Source organism: Fringilla coelebs (assembly GCF_963513975.1).
Source record: "Fringilla coelebs genome assembly, chromosome: 22".
Classification (NCBI taxonomy): Eukaryota; Metazoa; Chordata; class Aves; order Passeriformes; family Fringillidae; genus Fringilla; species Fringilla coelebs.
In genome coordinates, this window is record NC_140048.1 from 8894458 (window position 1) to 8912611 (window position 18154).

Here is an 18154-nt window from a genome sequence, read left to right on the forward strand (position 1 = left end):
CCAGCTGGGCAGTTCTGGGTCATCCCTCTTGAGAGACCCCAAACTCCTGGAGCCCCAAATCCACCTGGAGAGCTCTGTGTGTCACTGCCCTCGAAAGATCCCGAACTCCTGACCCCAAACCTTCCCAAACCAGCCCCAAATCCAGCTGGGCAGTTCTGTGTCCTCCCACCCTGAGAGATCCCCACTCCTGACCCCAAAGGGACCCCAAAGGGACCCCAAGGGGACCCCAGCCCCCCAGCCCCAGGCTCACCGGGGCAGTTGCTGCCCTCGGCGTCGGCCGCGGCGGTTTTGCCGTCGGAGCAGCAGCCCAGGGCGCTGTTGTAGCATGTGGCCCTCTCGATGGCAGGCGTGGATGTCACCTGGCCCTCGTCCGGCTCCTCCTCACCTGGGGGACAGACAAGGGACACCCAGCAGTGACACCTCTGCATGGCAGCCGCCCCGCTCGTGGTGACACCCGGGGGTGGCTGAAGCCGCCAGGGGACATTCAGTGGTGTGGGGGACACTGACTGTGGCACAGCCCTGGGGACATTCAATGGCATTGCCCATGGGACACTGGGCATTGCACTGCCCTGGGGACATTCAATGGCCTGGGAACACTCAATGGCACCGCCCTGGGGACACTGAGCATGGCACGGCCCTGGGGACACTCGGTGGCACCCCAGGGGTGGCACTCACCGGCAGACCCTGCCCCGCTGGACTCCAGGTCACCGCTGGTCCCCATGTCCTGGTCCCCGCTGCCCTCGGCGCTGCCGGACTCGCCGTAGCCCAGCTGCCTGGTGGCCGCCACCACGGGGACAGTGGCCAGCGGGCGGATGGTGGCCTTGTGCACGCCGTGGGTGACCCAGGGCGTGGTGGCCGGCCTGGCTGTCGTCACACGCCTGGTGGTGGGGTGGCCTCGCTCCGTGGGCCTGGCTGGTGGCGGCGGTGACGAGCCGGTGGCCGCCCCGGTGGGCGGCGGGGTGGCCCGAGGGGGCGCGGGCAGCTCCGGGGGCACGGTGGGCAGCGGCGTGGGGGACACCGGGGGGCTCGTGTGGCTGATGGACTCTGCAGGGACACAGACACGGGAGCTGAGGAGGGGTGGCACCGGCAAGGGGGTGACAAAGGCCGGGAAGGGCAGCTGCTGTGCCAGGGGATGTCCCGTGGGGTGGCAGGGCCAGCCTCAGGACACGGGGCTGGCACTGCCCTGGGGACAATCAATAGCACTGTCCTGGGGACACTGAGCAGGACACTGCCCTGGGGACACTCAATAGCACTGTCCTGGGGGCACTGAGCATGGCACTGCCCAGGGGACACTGAGCATGGCACTGCCCAGGGGACACTCATTGACACTGCCCTGGGGACACTCAGTGACACTGCCCTGGGGACACTCAGTGACACTGCCCTGGGGACACTCAGTGACACTGCCCAGGGGACACTCACCGTGGCACTGCCCCACGTGCTTGACCGTGATGTGCTGGCCCTGCCTGCACGCGATGGTCCGCAGCTGGCACTGGTCCCCGTAGGTGACACCATCAGAGCCACACACCTGGGGACACAGGGGACACCAGAGCTGAATGCTGGCAGCATTTTTGGGGGGCTCCCCTGGGGCACAGAGGGACCCAGGGCAGCTCAGGGGTGCCAGGGGACACCGGTGACTCGTGTGTTCCCCTTGCCCAGCAGGGAACAGTTCCTGCAGGATTGTGTGTCCCACCCCACATGTCCCCGAGCCCCAGAGGGGTGTCCCCAAACCTTGGTGGTGTTGGCCTCGGGGCACAGCGGGGACGGGCACTCGCAGTGGGCGAAGCCGTTCAGCTCCACGCACGAGGCCCCGAAGTCACAGCTGAGCTCCTCGCAGGACCTGGGGGCTGAGGGGTCTGGGAGGGCGAGAGGGGATCCGGGAAAACATCCCAGTTAGGCAGCAGCCAAAACCCCAGTTAGGCAGGAGCCAAAACCCCAGTCAGGCAGCAGCCAAAACCCCAAATAAATAGGACCCCAAATCCCAAATACACAGGACCCAAAACCCAAACAGACAGGACCCAAACCCCTAAATAAACAGGTCCCAAAACCCCCAGTGCTGCAGGACCCAAAACCCCAAATAAACAGGACCCAAACCCCTAATAAGCAGGACACAAACCCCAAATAAGCAGGACCCAAAGCCCTAAATAAACAGGTCCCAAAACCCCCAGTTAGGCAGGATCCAAAACCCCAAATAAACAGGACCCAAAACCCCAAACAGACAGGACCCAAAACCCCAAATACACAGGACCCAAAACCCCAAATAAACAGGACCCAAACCCCTAAATAAACAGGACCCAAAACCCCACATAAACAGGACCCAAAACTCCAAATAAGCAGGACCCAAACCCCTAAATAAACAGGTCCCAAAACCCCCAGTTAGGCAGGATCCAAAACTCCAAACAAACAGGACCCAAACCCCAAATAAACAGGACCCAAACCCCAAACAGACAGGACGCAAAACCCCAAACAGACAGGAGGCAAAACCCCAAAGAGACAGGACCCAAAACCCCAAACAAGCAGGACCCAAACCCCAAACAAGCAGGACCCAAACCCCCAAATAAACAGGACCCAAACCCCAAATAAGCAGGACCCAAACCCCAAAGAAGCAGGGCCCCTCGCCCCTCACCCTTGTGGCAGCCCGTGGTGCCCAGGCTGCTGCCGTCGGGGCACTGGGTGCACTTCATGCCCGTGATGCCCGTCCTGCAGGAGCACAGCCCCGACATCTGCTCGCAGTCATCCCGCACCGAGCCCACGGGGTCACACTGGCACGCTGGACACGGGGGGGGACGGGGAGAGAACAGAGTTATGGGGGGGGGAAACAGTTATGGGGTGGGGAACGGGGAGAGAACAGAGTTATGGGGGGGGAAAAGGGAGAGAACAGAGTTATGGGGTGGGGAACGGGGAGAGAACAGAGTTATGGGGTGGGAATGGGGAAAATCAAAAGGGGAAATGGTTATGGGGTGGGAACAGAGGAAAATCCCGTTGTTATAGGGTGGGAAAAGGGGACATGCAGTTACAGGGTGAGGAAGGGGGAAGGGGGGTGGTGACGTGTCATCCGTGTCACTCAGGAAAGTGTCCCACCCCTGTCCCACCTGTGGGCAGTGTCCCCTCCCTGTCACTCAGGGGGTAACACCCTTGTCCCAGTCATGGGGTGCCTCATCCCTGTCACTCAGGGGTGTTCCCTTGCTGTCACTCAGGGATGACACCATTTCCCACTCATGGGGTGACACTCTGCCCCCCTCGAGGGCAGTGTCCCTTTGCTGTCACTCAGGGGGTCCCCATCCCTGTCACTCAGGGGTGTTCCCTTGCTGTCGCTGCCACGCGCAGGTGACACCCCAGTCCCCCTCAGGGGTGTCCCCCCTCGCTGTCACTGGTGGGTTACATCCCTGTCTCCCTCGGGTAGTGTCCCCTCACTGTCACTGTCACTCATGGGTGACACCCCTGTCCCCCTTGGGCAGCATCCCCTCACTGTCACTGTCACTGTCGGGTGACACCCTGTCCCCCAGCAGTGTCCCCTGGCTGTCCCTGTCCCCCAGCAGTGTCCCTGTCCCTGTTGGGTGACACCCTGTCCTCCAGCAGTGTCCCTGGCTGTCCCTGTCACTGTCGGGTGACACCCCTGCCCCCCTTGGGCAGTGTCCCCTGGCTGTCCCTGTCCCCCAGCAGAGTGCCCTGGCTGTCCCCTCCCTGTCCCCCAGCAGTGTCCCCCAGCTGTCCCCTCCCTGTCCCCCAGCAGTGTCCCCTGGCTGCCCCTGTCCCTGTCGGGTGACACCCTGTCCCCCTTGGGCAGTGTCCGCCGGCTGTCCCCTCCCTGTCCCCCTTGGGCAGTGTCCCCCGGCTGTCCCTGTCCCCCAGCAGTCCCTGTCCCCCTTGGGCAGTGTCCCCGTCTGTCCCCTGGCTGTCCCTCACGCGTGCAGCCGCTCCGGCCGTCGGTGACGATGCCGCGGAAGTTCCAGAAGCCGGGCTCGCAGCGGTCGCACTTGAGGCCGCCCACGCCGGGCTTGCAGGAGCACTGGCCCGTGCCCGGGTCACAGGAGCCACCGTAGGAGCCGTAGGGGTTGCACTGGCACGTGCCTGAGGGCAGGGACACAGAGACACCCGTGTCACCCCGTGCCACCAGCTGCTCTCCTCCATCAGCCCCCAGGCTGAAGGCGCTGCCATCAGGAGCTCGTCTCTCATTAGCATCAAAGGGGAAGGAAGCTATTAGAGGGTGATTATTAATTCATTAACGAGCAGCTTGATGGAGGGAAGGCAGCCAAAGATAGACAGCCAGGCGCTGTCCTTGTCCCAGCGGGAAGGGGACAGCAAGGGACAGGAAAGGGCACAAAGGGACACCTGGGGAGCAGCGGGGAGGGGGTGAGGACATCCCAGGGGCAGGGAAAGGGAATTTCCATGGATAAACCTGGCCCAGGGGCTCAAGCTGCTCCTTGAGTGGTGGGGGACACGGGTGGGACACGGGTGGGACACAGTCTGGTGGCATCTGTGTCCATGGACGGGGGGGTGGCAGGATTCCCACTGGAAACAGCAATCCTGGGAAGCTGTGTCCATGGATTCCACGGACTGGGGGGCAGAATTTCCATCAGAAAACCCAAAGGCCGTCCCTGCCAGAGCGATGGAAATGCTCCTGTCCCCTGGAGCACCCCCTGGGCAACACCCCACAGCTCCTGCAGCCTTTCACATTTTCCAGCTGGTTTTTCCCATTACCCAGCTGTGCTTTCCCCCATTACCCAGCTGTGCTTTCCCCCATTACCCAGCTGTGCTTTCCCCCACTATCCAGCTGTTTTTCCCCCATTATCCAGCACTCCCTGCCCAGCATTACCCCACCCTGCAGTTGTGTCTCCACGGGCTGATGTTTCCCCATCAGGCAGCCACAGCCTCAGCTGTTGAGAGCCTCTCAAAATGCTCCTGCTGGCTCGGATAATTAGTGAATAAATATTAATGAGCCCCTGGCCAGCTCAGCTTCCTGCACAGGGGTCACCCAGCTGTCACTGGGCCTCTGGAAGGTCCCAGGTGACACGTTTCCCTCCTTGGAATATTCTGCCACTCAGGCAGGTGGAAATCCTCAAGCCCAGCAATGGGTTGAAGTCACCAAGGCACTGGAGGCACCTCTGGGGACACCCAAAGTGTCCCCCCCAGCACCCTGCCCTCCTGCATTCCCAAGGGATTGAGGCCTGGGAGCTAGCTCGGGGATTTTGGAAGGACAGGAGGATCACCAGCAGTGGGAGGTTGTGGGGCAGGAGGGGTCAGTCCCTTCTCCCAGGGGACAGGACCAGAGGAAAAGCTGCACCAGGGGAGGTGCAGGTTGGATATTTGGGAAGATCTGTTCCCTGGAAGCGTGGTCAGGTTTGGAATGGGCTGTCCAGGGAACAATGGAATCACCACCCCAGGAAATGCTCAAAGCCCTGTGGCACCTGGGGACAGGATTTTGTGGTGACCACAGCGGTGCTGCAGCTCAAGAGAGCTTTTCCACCTTGAATATCCCCCAGCCCTACAGCTGGGGAGGGTCCAGCTTCACCTCCCGGGGACAGGACCCCAGATCCTCCCTCCACCCCCCTGAGGGTCCCCTGGTGTCCCCAGGGGTGGCACTCACTGGGACATCCAGCAGCTCCCACGCCCAGCGCCAGGGTGACGTTGTCGGGGCAGCAGCCGTAGACGCTCTGGCTGCAGTGCACGACCAGCAGGGGTGGCGGGGTGGTGGCCAGGGCTGCAGGGGGGGGACAGGGACACAAAGGTCACCTTGGCACCCGAGACGTGGCAGCATTCCCACAAATCCTCCTGGAGATGCTGGGAACTGGAGGGGAGCCCCGGGACAGGGGACAGCAGAGAACGGGGACAGGGGTGTGGCCCCTGAGAGCAATTCCTGCTTATTCCCAGGGAAAGGACACTGGGGACACAGCTGGGGACACACCCAGCAGGGAGGGGTGGCTGCCATCAGGGGACACACCCAGGGACACACCCAGTCAGGAGGGGTGGCTGTCCTAGAGGGACACACCCAGAAAGGAGGGGTGGCTGTCCTAGAGGGACACACCCGGGGACACACCCAGCAGGGAGGGGTGGCTGCCATCAGGGGACACACCCAGAGACACACCCAGCAGGGAGGGGTGGCTGCCATCAGGGGACACACCCAGGGACACACCCAACAGGGAGGGCATGGCTTCCTTTAGGGGACACACCCAGGGACACACCCAGCAGGGGGGGGTGGCTGCCATCAGGGGACACACCCAGGGACACACCCAGAGGGGGGACTGGCCTCCTCCAGGGGACATTCCTGGGGACACACCCAGCAGGGAGGGGTGGCTGCCATCAGGGGACACACCTGGGGACACACCTGAGGACACTCCCAGAGCGGGGAGTGCCCTCCCCAGGGGACTCACCCCTGCAGGCTCCCTGGCTGGTGACGAAGAGCTCCTGGCGTTTCTCACACCGCGTCTTCTTCAGCTCGCACTCGCTGCCGTAGGTGACGCCGTCGGAGCCGCACACCTGGCAGCGGGGCGAGGGGACAGCTCAGGGCAGACCCTGGCACGGCTGTGTCCCCAGGGAGGGGACAGGAGGAGGGCAGGGCTCAGGCTCAGGGCAGCCCCTGCCACGGCCGTGTCCCCAGGGGAGGGGACAGGAGGAGGGCAGGGCTCAGGGCAGCCCGTGTCCCCAGGGAGGGGACAGGAGGAGGGCATGGCTCCGGCTCAGGACAGCCCCTGGCACGGCCATGTCCCCAGGGAGGGGACAGGAGGAGGGCAGGGCTCAGGGCAGCCTGTGGCACGGCCGTGTCCCCAGGGAGGGGACAGGAGGAGGGCACGGCTCAGGGCAGCCCGTGGGTCGTGTCCCCAGGGAGGGGACAGGAGGAGGGCAGGGCTCAGGCTCAGGGCAGCCCCTGGCACGGCCGTGTCCCCAGGGAGGGGACAGGAGGAAGGCATGGCTCAGGGCAGCCCGTGTCCCCAGGGAGGGGACAGGAGGAGGGCAGGACTCAGGCTCAGGGCAGCCCCTGGCACGGCCGTGTCCCCGGGGAGGGGACAGGAGGAGGGCAGGGCTCACCGGGCCGCGGGGCGCGGCGGCGCAGGTGAAGTCGCAGACGCAGGGCTCGTCCTCGGCGTCCTCGTCCCACCAGCCGCCGAAGTGGCGGCAGCGCTCCTGCTCGCACTCGCGGCCGTCCCCCGAGCCAGAGCCCCCCGAGCCACACTCTGGGCACAGGGAGGGAAGGGGGTCAGCCCTTTAGTTTGGTGAGCTTTAAGAGGAGTTTGTTAGGCTGGAGGCAGTTCTGCTGCTTGGAATGGTATGGAGTCATTGGAGGGTGGGTTGGATGTGGAAAAAGGTTTAATGAAAGGTAAAATAACAAAGGTTTTACAGAGGAAAGCTTGAGTTAGGGGGAAGAGGTTCTTGCTCTTGCTAAAAAACTCTACAGAAGTGATTGTTTCCTTTGTTCTCCTCTTTTTTTTGTGAATTATTTAGGTGGGACCTCTTGGCCTCTGTCCAATCGGACAGCTTTGGGTTTGAGGTGGTCTCAAAGGTCTTATGAGGTGTCTGTTCACCAAATTGAAGAAACTTCTGGGCTTTTCACCTTTTTAAGCAGACAAAGGATAATTTGGTCACTACATCAACAGGGGGCACATTCCTACAAGGATGGCCACGGTGACATTTTGGGGGGCATGTGCAGGGGATGGGGACATGCCCGGAGCTGCACTGCTCCAAAGCCCAGGAGATTTCACCTTTCAGCCCCAAAATCCTTCCCCACATGGAGGGGGATGGACAATCCAACTGCAGAGGGGCTCCAGCAGGTGGCCCGAGCTCCTCCTCCCCCACAGGAGCCCCCAGTCACCCAGCTGCCAGCAGGGCCAGCTGCCACCTGCTTTGGTGACAATTCCACCCCGTGCCCTGATCCAGGAACCTAAATCCCAACTGTGCAGGAGCCAAAATCCCAACTGTGCAGGAGCCAAAATCCCAAATAAACAGGAACCTAAATCCCAGTTGTGCAGGACCCAAAATCCCAAACAGACAGAAACCAAAATCCCAAACAGACAGAAACCAAAATCCCAAATAAATTGGAGCCAAAATCCCAAATAAATGGGAGCCAAAATCCCAAACAGACAGAAACCAAAATCCCAAATAAATGGGAGCCAAAATCCCAGTTAAACAGGAAACCTAAATCCCAGTTATGCAGGACCCTAAATCCCAAATAAACACCCCAAAGTGTGCACAGGGAGATTGTGGGTGACGTGGAGCTGGGGAAGGGCTGGGATTTGGGGCTGGGATTTGGGGCTGGGAGAGGATTGAACTCCCTGGAGCTCTGCAGGATGAGCTGCAGCAGCAGCAGAGATGTGGCTGATTTCAAAGGCTGCTGGAAGGGGAAAAGGGATGGGGGAAGGGGAACCTGGCCCTTTTTCTGGCGTGATCAAAGGCTGGGCTTTGGCATTACACACAGAATTATTCAGGCTCTGCCTGAGGAGGGACAGCAACCTGAAATCCCCCGAGCAGGGCTGTGATCAAACACCCTGCTCTGCCTTCTCCCCTCTGCCTCAGCTCTGCCCTGCTCTGCCGTCCTCCCCCACGTGTGCCAGGCAAGCTCAGCTCCCTCCCTGTGCCAGCAGGAGCCCACAGCTTTCCCCTGAGTGGGAAAACTCGGCAGGTTCTTTATTTTTAGGCTCACCCAAAGCCTTCCCTGGAGCTCTGCTGAGGCAACAGAGCTGTGGGATGGGTTGGAAGGGAACTTAAAAATCATCCAGTCCCAAACCCCTGCCAGGGGCCAAGGATGGCACTGGAGAGGGAAAATGAACACAGGATGCAGAGACAGGACAAGGGGGAATGGCTTCAATTAGAAAACCAGGAAATTTAGGTGGGAAATAGGGAAAAAAGGAGAAAATTTACAGGAGATGCAGAGACAGGACAAGGGGGAATGGCTTCAAACTGAAAACTGGGAAATTCATCTGGGATATGGGGAAAAAAAGGGAAAATTTACAGGAGATGCAGAGACAGGACAAGGGGGAATGGCTTCAGACTGAAAACTGGGAAATTTAGGTGGGATATGGGGAAAAAAAGGGAAAATTTACAGGAGATGCAGAGACAGGACAAGGGGGAATGGATTCCAACTGAAAACCAGGAAATTTATGTGGGATATGGGGAAAAAATTCCTCCCTGTAGTTTGGCTAGAATTGGAAAAAACTGGGATAGTGGAATGGGGGTTAGAATTAGAAGGGGCTGGCACAGGACTGGGGGGGGGTGCTGGGGGTCCTTTGGGGCACAGAGGAGCAGCGAGGGGAGCGTGGCTGGCACAGGACCTGCTGCTCTGGGGGGTCTGGGGTCCCACAGGGCACAGAGGAAGCATGGGTGGCACAGGACCTGCTGTTTTGGGGGTTTGGGGTCTCACAGGGCACAGAGGGACAGTGAGGGGAGCATGACTGACACAGGACACGGTGCTGTGGGGTGTTTGGGGTCTCACAGGGCACAGTGGGGACGCTTTAAGGGGTTTAGGGTCTCGCAGGGCACAGCAAGTGAAGCTCCCCTCCCTCCTTCCTCCCTTTCCCCCCACCCCATGCAGAATCAGGACCAACCTACCGTCCTCACAGGGCCCCATCTTGGCCACCTCGATGCTCTTCTGCAGCTGGCACGAGGCCACCTGCAGCTGGCAGGGGCTGTCGTAGGTGACGCCGTCGGAGCCGCAGACGGGGGCCGGGGGCTGGGGCTGGCAGCGCGGGCACAGGCACTGCCCAGCCACGCAGCGGCTCCCAAAGGAGCACACGGAGCTGCCACACGACTCTGGGCCACAGGGAGGGACACACTCAGCCACCCTGAGCGGCTCCCGTGGCCACCAGGGTGCTGTCACAGAGCTGGGGGCGTTATCGTTATCGATTCGTTATCGATTCGTTATTAATTCGTTATTCCTTATTTAATCTGTGCAAACTGGGTGCCCACCCTGAGTATTTTGGATTCCCAGCAGCTCTTTCTGGAGGAAAAGAATCCCATTTCATCATTTATTCTAGGAGGCAGCTGCCACCCTCAGCCCTCCTCCCCCAAATTGTTGGGGAATCTCAGCCCAGCTGGACAGGTTTGTGTGAGGCTGAAATCATCACCGCAGCTTTTGTCATAACCAAGGAGCCGAGCAGGGCTTTTAATTCATTAAGAAATTAGCCCAGACAGCTCCCCGGGCTGGGGAGTGGGGAGGAAAGCAGGAACAAAGAGGAATTGACCCCAGGGGATGGAAGGGAGGGAGGGGATCAAACACAGCTCTGCTCTCACTTCTGCTGCTGCCTGTTAACACATTTTTATCCTAATTCCTGCCCTGGCCCCACGGACATTAATCCAATTTCTCTGCTTGGCTCAGACAAATAACACGGGGGGTACTTCCAGTGAGGGAGGGGGAAACCAAACCAAAGCTGCTGGAGAGTCTGGAAATACCCTGGAAATAATTGGGTAAATCAGGGAGAATCCCCCAGGCAGGGCGTGGGCGCGACCAAAGGCGCGCGGTGAACACCGCGGAGTGTTGGCAACGCGGGGGGACAGAGAGGGGGACAGAGAGGGGGACAACGCAGGGGGACCACGGGGACGCTGTGACACTCACTGCAGGGCCCCTGGGCGGCCACCAGGATGTCCTTCTGCTGGGTGCAGGCGCGGACGTGCAGCTCGCACTCGCTGCCGTAGGTGTTGCCGTCGGTGCCGCAGACGGGCTGCGCCGAGGGCACGCACTCGGTGGGGCACACGCAGCGCCCCGACTCCGCCTCGCAGATGGCACCGAACTGGCACTTCCCGCAGCGCTCTGGGCAGGGCAGGGCGAGAAACGGGGTTAGGGCAGCTCCTGGGGCCGGGCTGGGCTGCACAGGGGGGTCTGGGATGGAGGGGAAGCCATTTCTGAGTGTGCCCCAACCCGGCGGCTCGCAGGGATGGGGCGGGCACAGAGCCTCTGGTAACCTCCTCACTTGTCTGTTATTAAATAGCTAGCATTAGGAAATAGTGCTATAATTTTATATATTCATATAGAAAAATATGTATTCATATAGAAAAATATATATTCCTATTCATTGTCTGGGTTGGAGGCAAAGCCATTTTTGAGGGACACCTTCTGCTCTTCAACCTGGATGCTCTCAGGGATGAGGCAGGCACGGATTCTCTGGGCAACCTCCCCACTTGTCTGTTATTAAATAGCTAGCATTAGGAAATAGTGCTGTATTTTTATATATTCATATAGAAAAATATATATTCATATAGAAAAATATATATTCCTATTCATTGTCTGGGTTGGAGGCAAAGCTCATTTGCTCATTTTTGAGGGACACCTTCTGCTCTTTAACCTGAACACTTCCCAGGATGAGGCAGGCACGGATTCTCTGGGCAACCTCCCCATTTATCTGTCATTAAATACCTATTATTAAATATTATTGTTAGGAAATATTGTTATATATTCTTATATATAAATGGTCTGGGTTGGAGGCAAAGCTCATTTTTGAGGGACACCTTCTGCTCTTCAACCTGGATGCTCCCAGGGATGAAGCAGCCACAGATTCTCTGGCAACCTCCCCACTTACCTATTATTAAATACCTATTATTACAAAATATTAGGGAATATTATTTTATATATATATAAATTGTCTGGGTTGGAGGTAAAGCTCATTTGCTCATTTTTGAGGGACAGCTTCTGCTCTTCAACCTGGATGCTCCCAGGGATGAAGCAGCCACAGATTCTCTGGCAACCTCCCCACTTACCTATTATTAAATACCTATTATTACAAAATATGAGGGAATATTATTTTATATATATATATATACATATATATATAAATGGTCTGGGTTGGACGTAAAGCTCATTTGCTCATTTTTGAAGGACAGATTCTGCTCTTCAACCTGGATGCTCCCAGGAATGAGGCAGCCACAGATTCTCTGGCAACCTCCCCACTTGTCTGTTATTAAATACCTATTATTAGGTATTATTGTTAGGAAATATTATTATATTTTTCTATATATGTATTTTTATATTAATATTTATATAACATTATTGTTTTTCCCTATTATTAGGAAACAGTTAGAATAGAGACTCAACAAGGTAAAGGCCTTGTCGAGCCTCTAAAGAGGGGAAATGATGCCTCAGGTTTTGGCTTTTCCATTTTTTAGATTCTGCACTCATGCCTCAGGTTTTGGCTTTTGCATTTTTCAGATTCCATGCTGCTTTCATGTGTAGTTCTGATCTCCACATTAAGGTTCATATTAGTTTTTTTCTGGGGGCACAGAAAAACCTTGATTTTGTATAAAACCCCTCTCCAAGCAGCTCTCCCTCCTTGCAGGAGACAGCAGCAAGCACATCCCCTGACTCCTGGGTATTCACTGATTCATCCTCCCCTCCCAACACCTCCCCTCCCTCCCTGCCAGTCATTTCACCAGGAATTTGGCTCCAAGGTGCTTTTCCTGCTTTTCTCCTGCACACAGCAGCTGCTGCCTTGGCATGGGGGAGGAGGAGGCACCAACCCCCTGCTCAGTTCCTGCTGTTGGCCTGGAGGTTTTTATTCTGGTCTGGTGTTTTTTGTCCTGGTTTTTATCCTGGCCTGGAGGTTTTTATTCTGGTTTTTATCCTGGACTGGTGGTTTTTATCCTGGCCTGGAGGTTTTTATTCTGGTCTGGTGTTTTTTATTCTGGTTTTTATCCTGGCCTGGTGGTTTTTATCCTGGCCTGGAGGTTTTTATTCTGGTTTTTATCCTGGCCTGGTGTTTTTTATCCCAACCAGGAGGTTTTCCTTTAAACAACAACAAAATAATCCCCCACAAATCTCACCACAGGGTGCTTTGTCCTCCGCCCTGCTGTCCCCTTTGAGGACACAGCCACACCCCAAGCCCAGCCCCAGCCGTGTCTCAGGGCGCTTTGTTTTACACCCTGATGTCCCTTTTGAGGACACAGCCACCTCCCCCACGTCCCTGATGCCCCCTTGAGGACACAGCCACCACCACCACCACCACCACCATCAGCACAATCCCAGCCCAAATCTCACTGCGGGGCCCCTTGTCCCTGATGCCAGTGTCCCCCCTGCCAGCCCCAGCCATGTCTCACCGCATGGCCCCATGTCCTTGATGCCAATGTCCTTTTGGGGACACAGCCACCACCACACCACAATCCCAGCCCAAATTTCACCACAGGACCTCTTGCTTTTCACCCTGATGTCCCCTTTGATGACACAGCCACCCCCTCAACTGTGTCCAGCCATGTCTCACTGCAGGGCCCCATGTCCCTGATGTCCCTTTGGGGACACAGCCACCACCATCAGCACAATCCCAGCCCAAATCTCACCACAGAGCCCCACGTCCCTGATGTCCCTTTGGGGACACAGCCACCACCACCACCATCAGCACAATCCCAGCCATGTCTCACCGCAGGGCCCCCTGTCCCTGGTGCTGATGTCCCCCCAGCTGTGCCCAGCTGTGTCTCACTGCAGGGCCCCCTGTGCCTGTTGCCAATGTCCCTTTGGGGACACAGCCACCACCACTACCACAATCCCAGCCCAAATCTCACTGCAGGGTCCCCTGTGCCTGACCCCAGTGTCCCCCCAGCTGTGCCCAGCTGTGTCTCACCGCAGGGCCCGCGGTGCCTGACGCCGATGTCCCTTTGGGGACACAGCCACCACCACAATCCCAGCCCAAATCTCTCTGCAGGGCCCCATGTCCCTGATGCCAATGTCCCTTTGGGGACACAGCCACCACCACCCCACGATCCCAGCCGTGTCTCACCGCAGGGCCCGCGGCGCCTGACGCCGATGTCCCTTTGGGGACACAGCCACCACCACAATCCCAGCCCAAATCTCACTGCAGGGTCCCCTGTGCCTGAGCCCAGTGTCCCCCCAGCCGTGTCTCACCGCAGGGCCCGCGGTGCCTGACGCCGATGTCCCTCTGCAGCAGGCAGGCCATGGCGTGCAGCTCGCAGGGGCTGCCGTAGCTGCGCTGGTCGGTGCCGCACACGGGGTCGTAGCGGCCCTGGCACTGCTGCTGGCACTCGCACACGGCCTCCTGGTTCTTCACCACGCACGTGGCCCCGAAGGAGCACTCCACGCTCAGGCAGGGGCTGGGAGCACCCAGGTCTGGGGGGGACAGGGACAGCGCGGCTGGCACGGGGCAGGAGGTGACAGCGTCCCTCCCACGGGGGCACCTGCCCGCCCCGAGCCGTGGTGGGTGTGCAGAGCTGCGGGGCTCCGTGCCCTCCGTGCCACCCTGCCATGCCTGGCTCAGCATGTGCCTGGCAGAGGTGAGGGATGGGCAGCAGGCACGGGGACAGGACTGCCACCTCGTCCCCTGGCCAGAAACGGAGCAGCGGCACTGGCAGAACCTTCCAGAGAGCTCCCACAGGGAGGGCTCACTGCTGGGATCACCCTGCTCCCTGAAAAGCTCCCTTCCCTGGAATCACACTGCTGCCTTCCCTGGGACCACCCTGCTCCCTGAAAACCTCCCTTCCCTGGGATCATCCTGCTCCCTTCCCTGGGATCATCCTGCTCCCTTCCCTGGGATCATCCTGCTCCCTTCCCTGGGACCACCCTGCTCCCTGAAAAGCACCTGGGGTCCCCCAGGAGGGGCTGGCTGGGGAGGACACACCTGGTTCCACCACGCTGCTCATCCCTCACCCCATTCCCTTCCCTCCTCTTTGCGGGGAGCTGCTGTGGGGCAGGATGGGGACATCCCCGAGTCCTTCCCTCAGCCCAGCCCTCGGGCTGGGAGTTCCCCCTGGATGCACAGCCCCAGCCCAGCAGTGGCACCTCCCCTGGGGGATGCCCAGCGGTGACAAAGTGCCAGCAGAGAGCAGAGGCCGTGTCCCACTCCCTGCTGGCAGGGACATCCCAGGGGTTCGCCCCAGCTCCCAACCAGGAACCCCCCAGCCCCCAGGAGCTGGGGAGGGAGTGGCCGTGCTGCTGGGGACAGAGCCAGCACCGCCCAGTGACACTCTGGGACAAGGCAAGGACAGCACGGGCTTCACCTGGGCTGGACAGTGACAAGGACACAGGACAAGGACACAGGTGGGGACAGACAATGCAGCCAGGAGGAGATGGAGCGACAGCAGACACAGCACAGCCCTGGCAGCGAGGCAGAGCTGGGGAAGGTCCCCTGCAGTGGCCCTGGGCACCTCCCCTGCCACCAGCACGGTGGTGGCACCTCTGTGGCACACCTGGGCCAGGCAGCCAGGAAGGGCCTGGATCAGGACCTACCTAATCCCAGCCTAGAGCCAAGGTCTGCAAAGGAACAGGGAGAGGAGACAGCTCAGGCACAAGGACACAGCTCTGTCCCCAACTTCAGGCACAAGGACACAGCTCTGTCTCCAACTTCAGGCACAAGGACACAGCTCTGTCCCCAACTTCAGGAACAAGGACACAGCTCTGTCCCCAACTTCAAGCACAAGGACACAGCTCCAGCTCTGTCCCCAACTTTGCTGCAGCTCTGAGCTCTTCCCAAGGACCAGGAATTGCTCCTGGGCTGCTGCCCCCCCTATTTATTTCCCTTTTTTGTCCCCTAATCACATCCCCCCAACACAGAGCCACCGATTCCACAGGGAACATCCCCAGGGAAGAGCCAACTGCGAGCAGAACCAGCTGCCCTGAGCCTGGCAGAGGGAGCTGGGAGCCCTGGGCTGGGACAGGGGACGAGCAGGACACACAGCACAGCTGGGGCAGCACAGCTGGGGCAGCACAGCTGGGGCAGCACAGCTGGGGCAGCACTCCAGGAAGGAGGAGCTGGGGAAGCCAGGGGGGTTAGTTGGGAGCAGGAGGAGAGGGAAAATCAACCAGGAGCATCCAGAGAGATGCAGCAGCCCGGGGGGGGCTGGCTGAGGAGTGGGGGGCTCCCAGCACCCACCTCTGCTCCCACTCTCCTTTGCCTGGAAGGCACAGCGAGCACCGGGCAAGAGCAATTTCCACTCCAGCAGGGTTTGGGGCCAGGGGTGGGACAAAGCCCAGGGCAAGCTCTCCATCCTGGGGGGCTCTCAGGCCAAGCCAGAGCCAGGTGGGAGCAGTGAGAGGGGCCAGGAGGGGCCCTGGCCACGGAGGAGGGGCAGAGGCGAGCTCCCCGCAGAGGTGTCCCGGCAGGGAGCAGGAGGGTGGTGCCAGGACAGAATTCCTTCCTCCACACAGGCAACACTGTAAAACACAAGACACAGACGAAACAGGAAAGAGAGAGAGAGAGAAAGAGAGGACAGCAGAGAGAGGAAAAGACAGATGCAACTACAAACACCTTCCTTCCTTCTTTCCTTCACTCCTGGCCAGGTCAGCCTCATCCCATCCCTTCTTTCTGAGCTGCAGCACCCAGAAGGATTCAAACCAAAAAATTTGGTGATGAATGCTTATGAAGAATTATTACTTTACCAATTGAAATTGCAAAACTTGTTTTTGAATGAAGACCTGAGCTGGAAACAAACAAACAAGCGAGCTCTTAACAGCTAGCTACAAAATAGAAACTCCTGTGTGATGTGTTTTCCAATTGTTCTTTCAATCACTTTCTTCCCTTTTAACGGCTTGGATGGTTTGGTTTGGCTTTGCCTCCCTGGCCTGGCTGCTGGAAAAGGCAGGAGAGCTCAGGGTTTGCCAGGCAGGTGCTTGTGAGGGGTTAAAATGCTGCCAAGCCCTTCCCCAGCTCTGCATTCCCACAGCTCCCAGGCACGGATGAGCTCCCCAGCTCTGAGCTCAGAGCTTTTCCTTTTCCTTTCCAGAGCTGACAGGGCTAAAAAAACCTGCTCACACCTCCTGGGGATGGGCTCCAGGACTGCCTGGAGCTGTCACAGGCACTCTGCAACCCCAGCTCTGGCAGACAGAGCCCTGGTTTTGATTCATTCCTCCATTTTTGCTCCTGTCCCACCAGGATGCAGCTCCTGGAAGCAGCTGTGTGCTGGGCAGGAGGGAGGGGAGCTGGGAGGGAGCTGAAATCAAGGAGAGGGAGGTGCAGAGAGGAATGGCAGGTGCACCAGGACCTCATCCTGCTGCTCCTGGCCTTTTTCCACGGAGCACGGTGGAAATGATGCCTGGCTGATGCTCAGAGCAGCGTGAATTCCCTGCTCATCCCAGAAATTTGGGAATGTTCAGCCTCTCGAGGCACAGGGAAGGGTTTGAGGGGAGCCAGAGCTGCAAAAAATCCCCCCCAATGGGATCACAGCCCTCCCCACAGGGAAAACCTGGGGAACTGACTCCCAGCCATTCCCCCACCAGGAACACAGAGAAATGGATGCTTAAAAATAACAGCTGTGATTATTCTGAGTGGGATTTTGGGAGCCTGACAAATTCTTTTCCAGCAGCTGGGTCTGGCAGCCCTCGAAATCCTCCAGCAGGAGCACAAAGCCAACAAAACACATCCCCAGCGTGGGATTCTGATTGCCAAGCACTTCAGGAGGCTCAACCCAGCTGATACCTGATCAAACACCAGCTTAAAAGAACAGGACGCAGTTCCAGAGGTGGGAAAAACCCAAACTGAGCCGGAATGAACAACTTGTAACTCCTCCAAATGAGGGCAGGGGCTGCTTTAACCTCACCCCTGGACACTCCCAGCATCCTAAGGATCCAAAGCCCCATCCCATCCCATCCTCCTGAGAAAGGTCCACTGGGGAGCTTCTCCTAGAGACGAGACAAAGACACGGTGAGAGCTCCAGAGAGGGCACAGAGGGAAGAGTTCCCGGCGGAGAGAAGCAGGCAGGCATGGAAGGGAGAGCATGGAAGGGTCTGGAGAACTGGCACTACCCTGGGAGGAGCAATGGATGGCATGGATTGAAGGGAACGTGGTGGGGGGGGACAGAAACCAGCAGGAGGTCACAGACACGTGGTTCAAACACGGATGGGTGTCCCCCGTGTCACACAGCAGACAGAGACAGGACCAGGACAGCCAGACGTGCACACAGCAGGGGGCTGGAAGGACAGAAACACGGGCCAGGGACGCTCCAGGCTGAGCCCAGGGCTTGCTCACTGCAGCCTCCCAGCATGGCACCCTGCCTGGAGAGGGCTGGGAAGGGCTGGGGTGGGTGGGGGATCAGCATTCCCACAGGAGAGGGGGACCAGCATCCCCATGGACAGCATCCCTGCAGGACAATCTGGGGACTGACACCTCCACGGGGCAATCTGGGGACCAGCATCACCATGGGACAGCATCACTGTGGGACCAGAATCCTCCCTGTGGGATGAGGGGTACCAGCATCCCCATGGGATGATTTGGGGACCACCATCCCCACGGGACAGGAG

The 18154-nt window shown here is 58.7% G+C and overlaps 1 protein-coding gene across 1 annotated transcript in view; it reads right to left on the reverse strand.

Annotated features, from left to right (window-relative positions):
- Positions 1-18154, reverse strand: part of AGRN (agrin) — a 79542-nt gene that overhangs the window by 20140 nt on the left and 41248 nt on the right. Inside the window, exons 8-19 of the mRNA XM_084220044.1 lie at positions 13811-14032; positions 10541-10735; positions 9538-9738; positions 7024-7169; positions 6369-6474; positions 5585-5698; positions 3904-4068; positions 2624-2767; positions 1729-1853; positions 1420-1525; positions 676-1044; positions 251-385 (exon numbers count right to left, since the gene is read on the reverse strand). Of these exons, the coding sequence (XP_084076170.1) occupies positions 251-385; positions 676-1044; positions 1420-1525; positions 1729-1853; positions 2624-2767; positions 3904-4068; positions 5585-5698; positions 6369-6474; positions 7024-7169; positions 9538-9738; positions 10541-10735; positions 13811-14032 (2028 nt within the window). The remainder of the gene's footprint in view (positions 1-250; positions 386-675; positions 1045-1419; positions 1526-1728; positions 1854-2623; positions 2768-3903; positions 4069-5584; positions 5699-6368; positions 6475-7023; positions 7170-9537; positions 9739-10540; positions 10736-13810; positions 14033-18154) is intronic.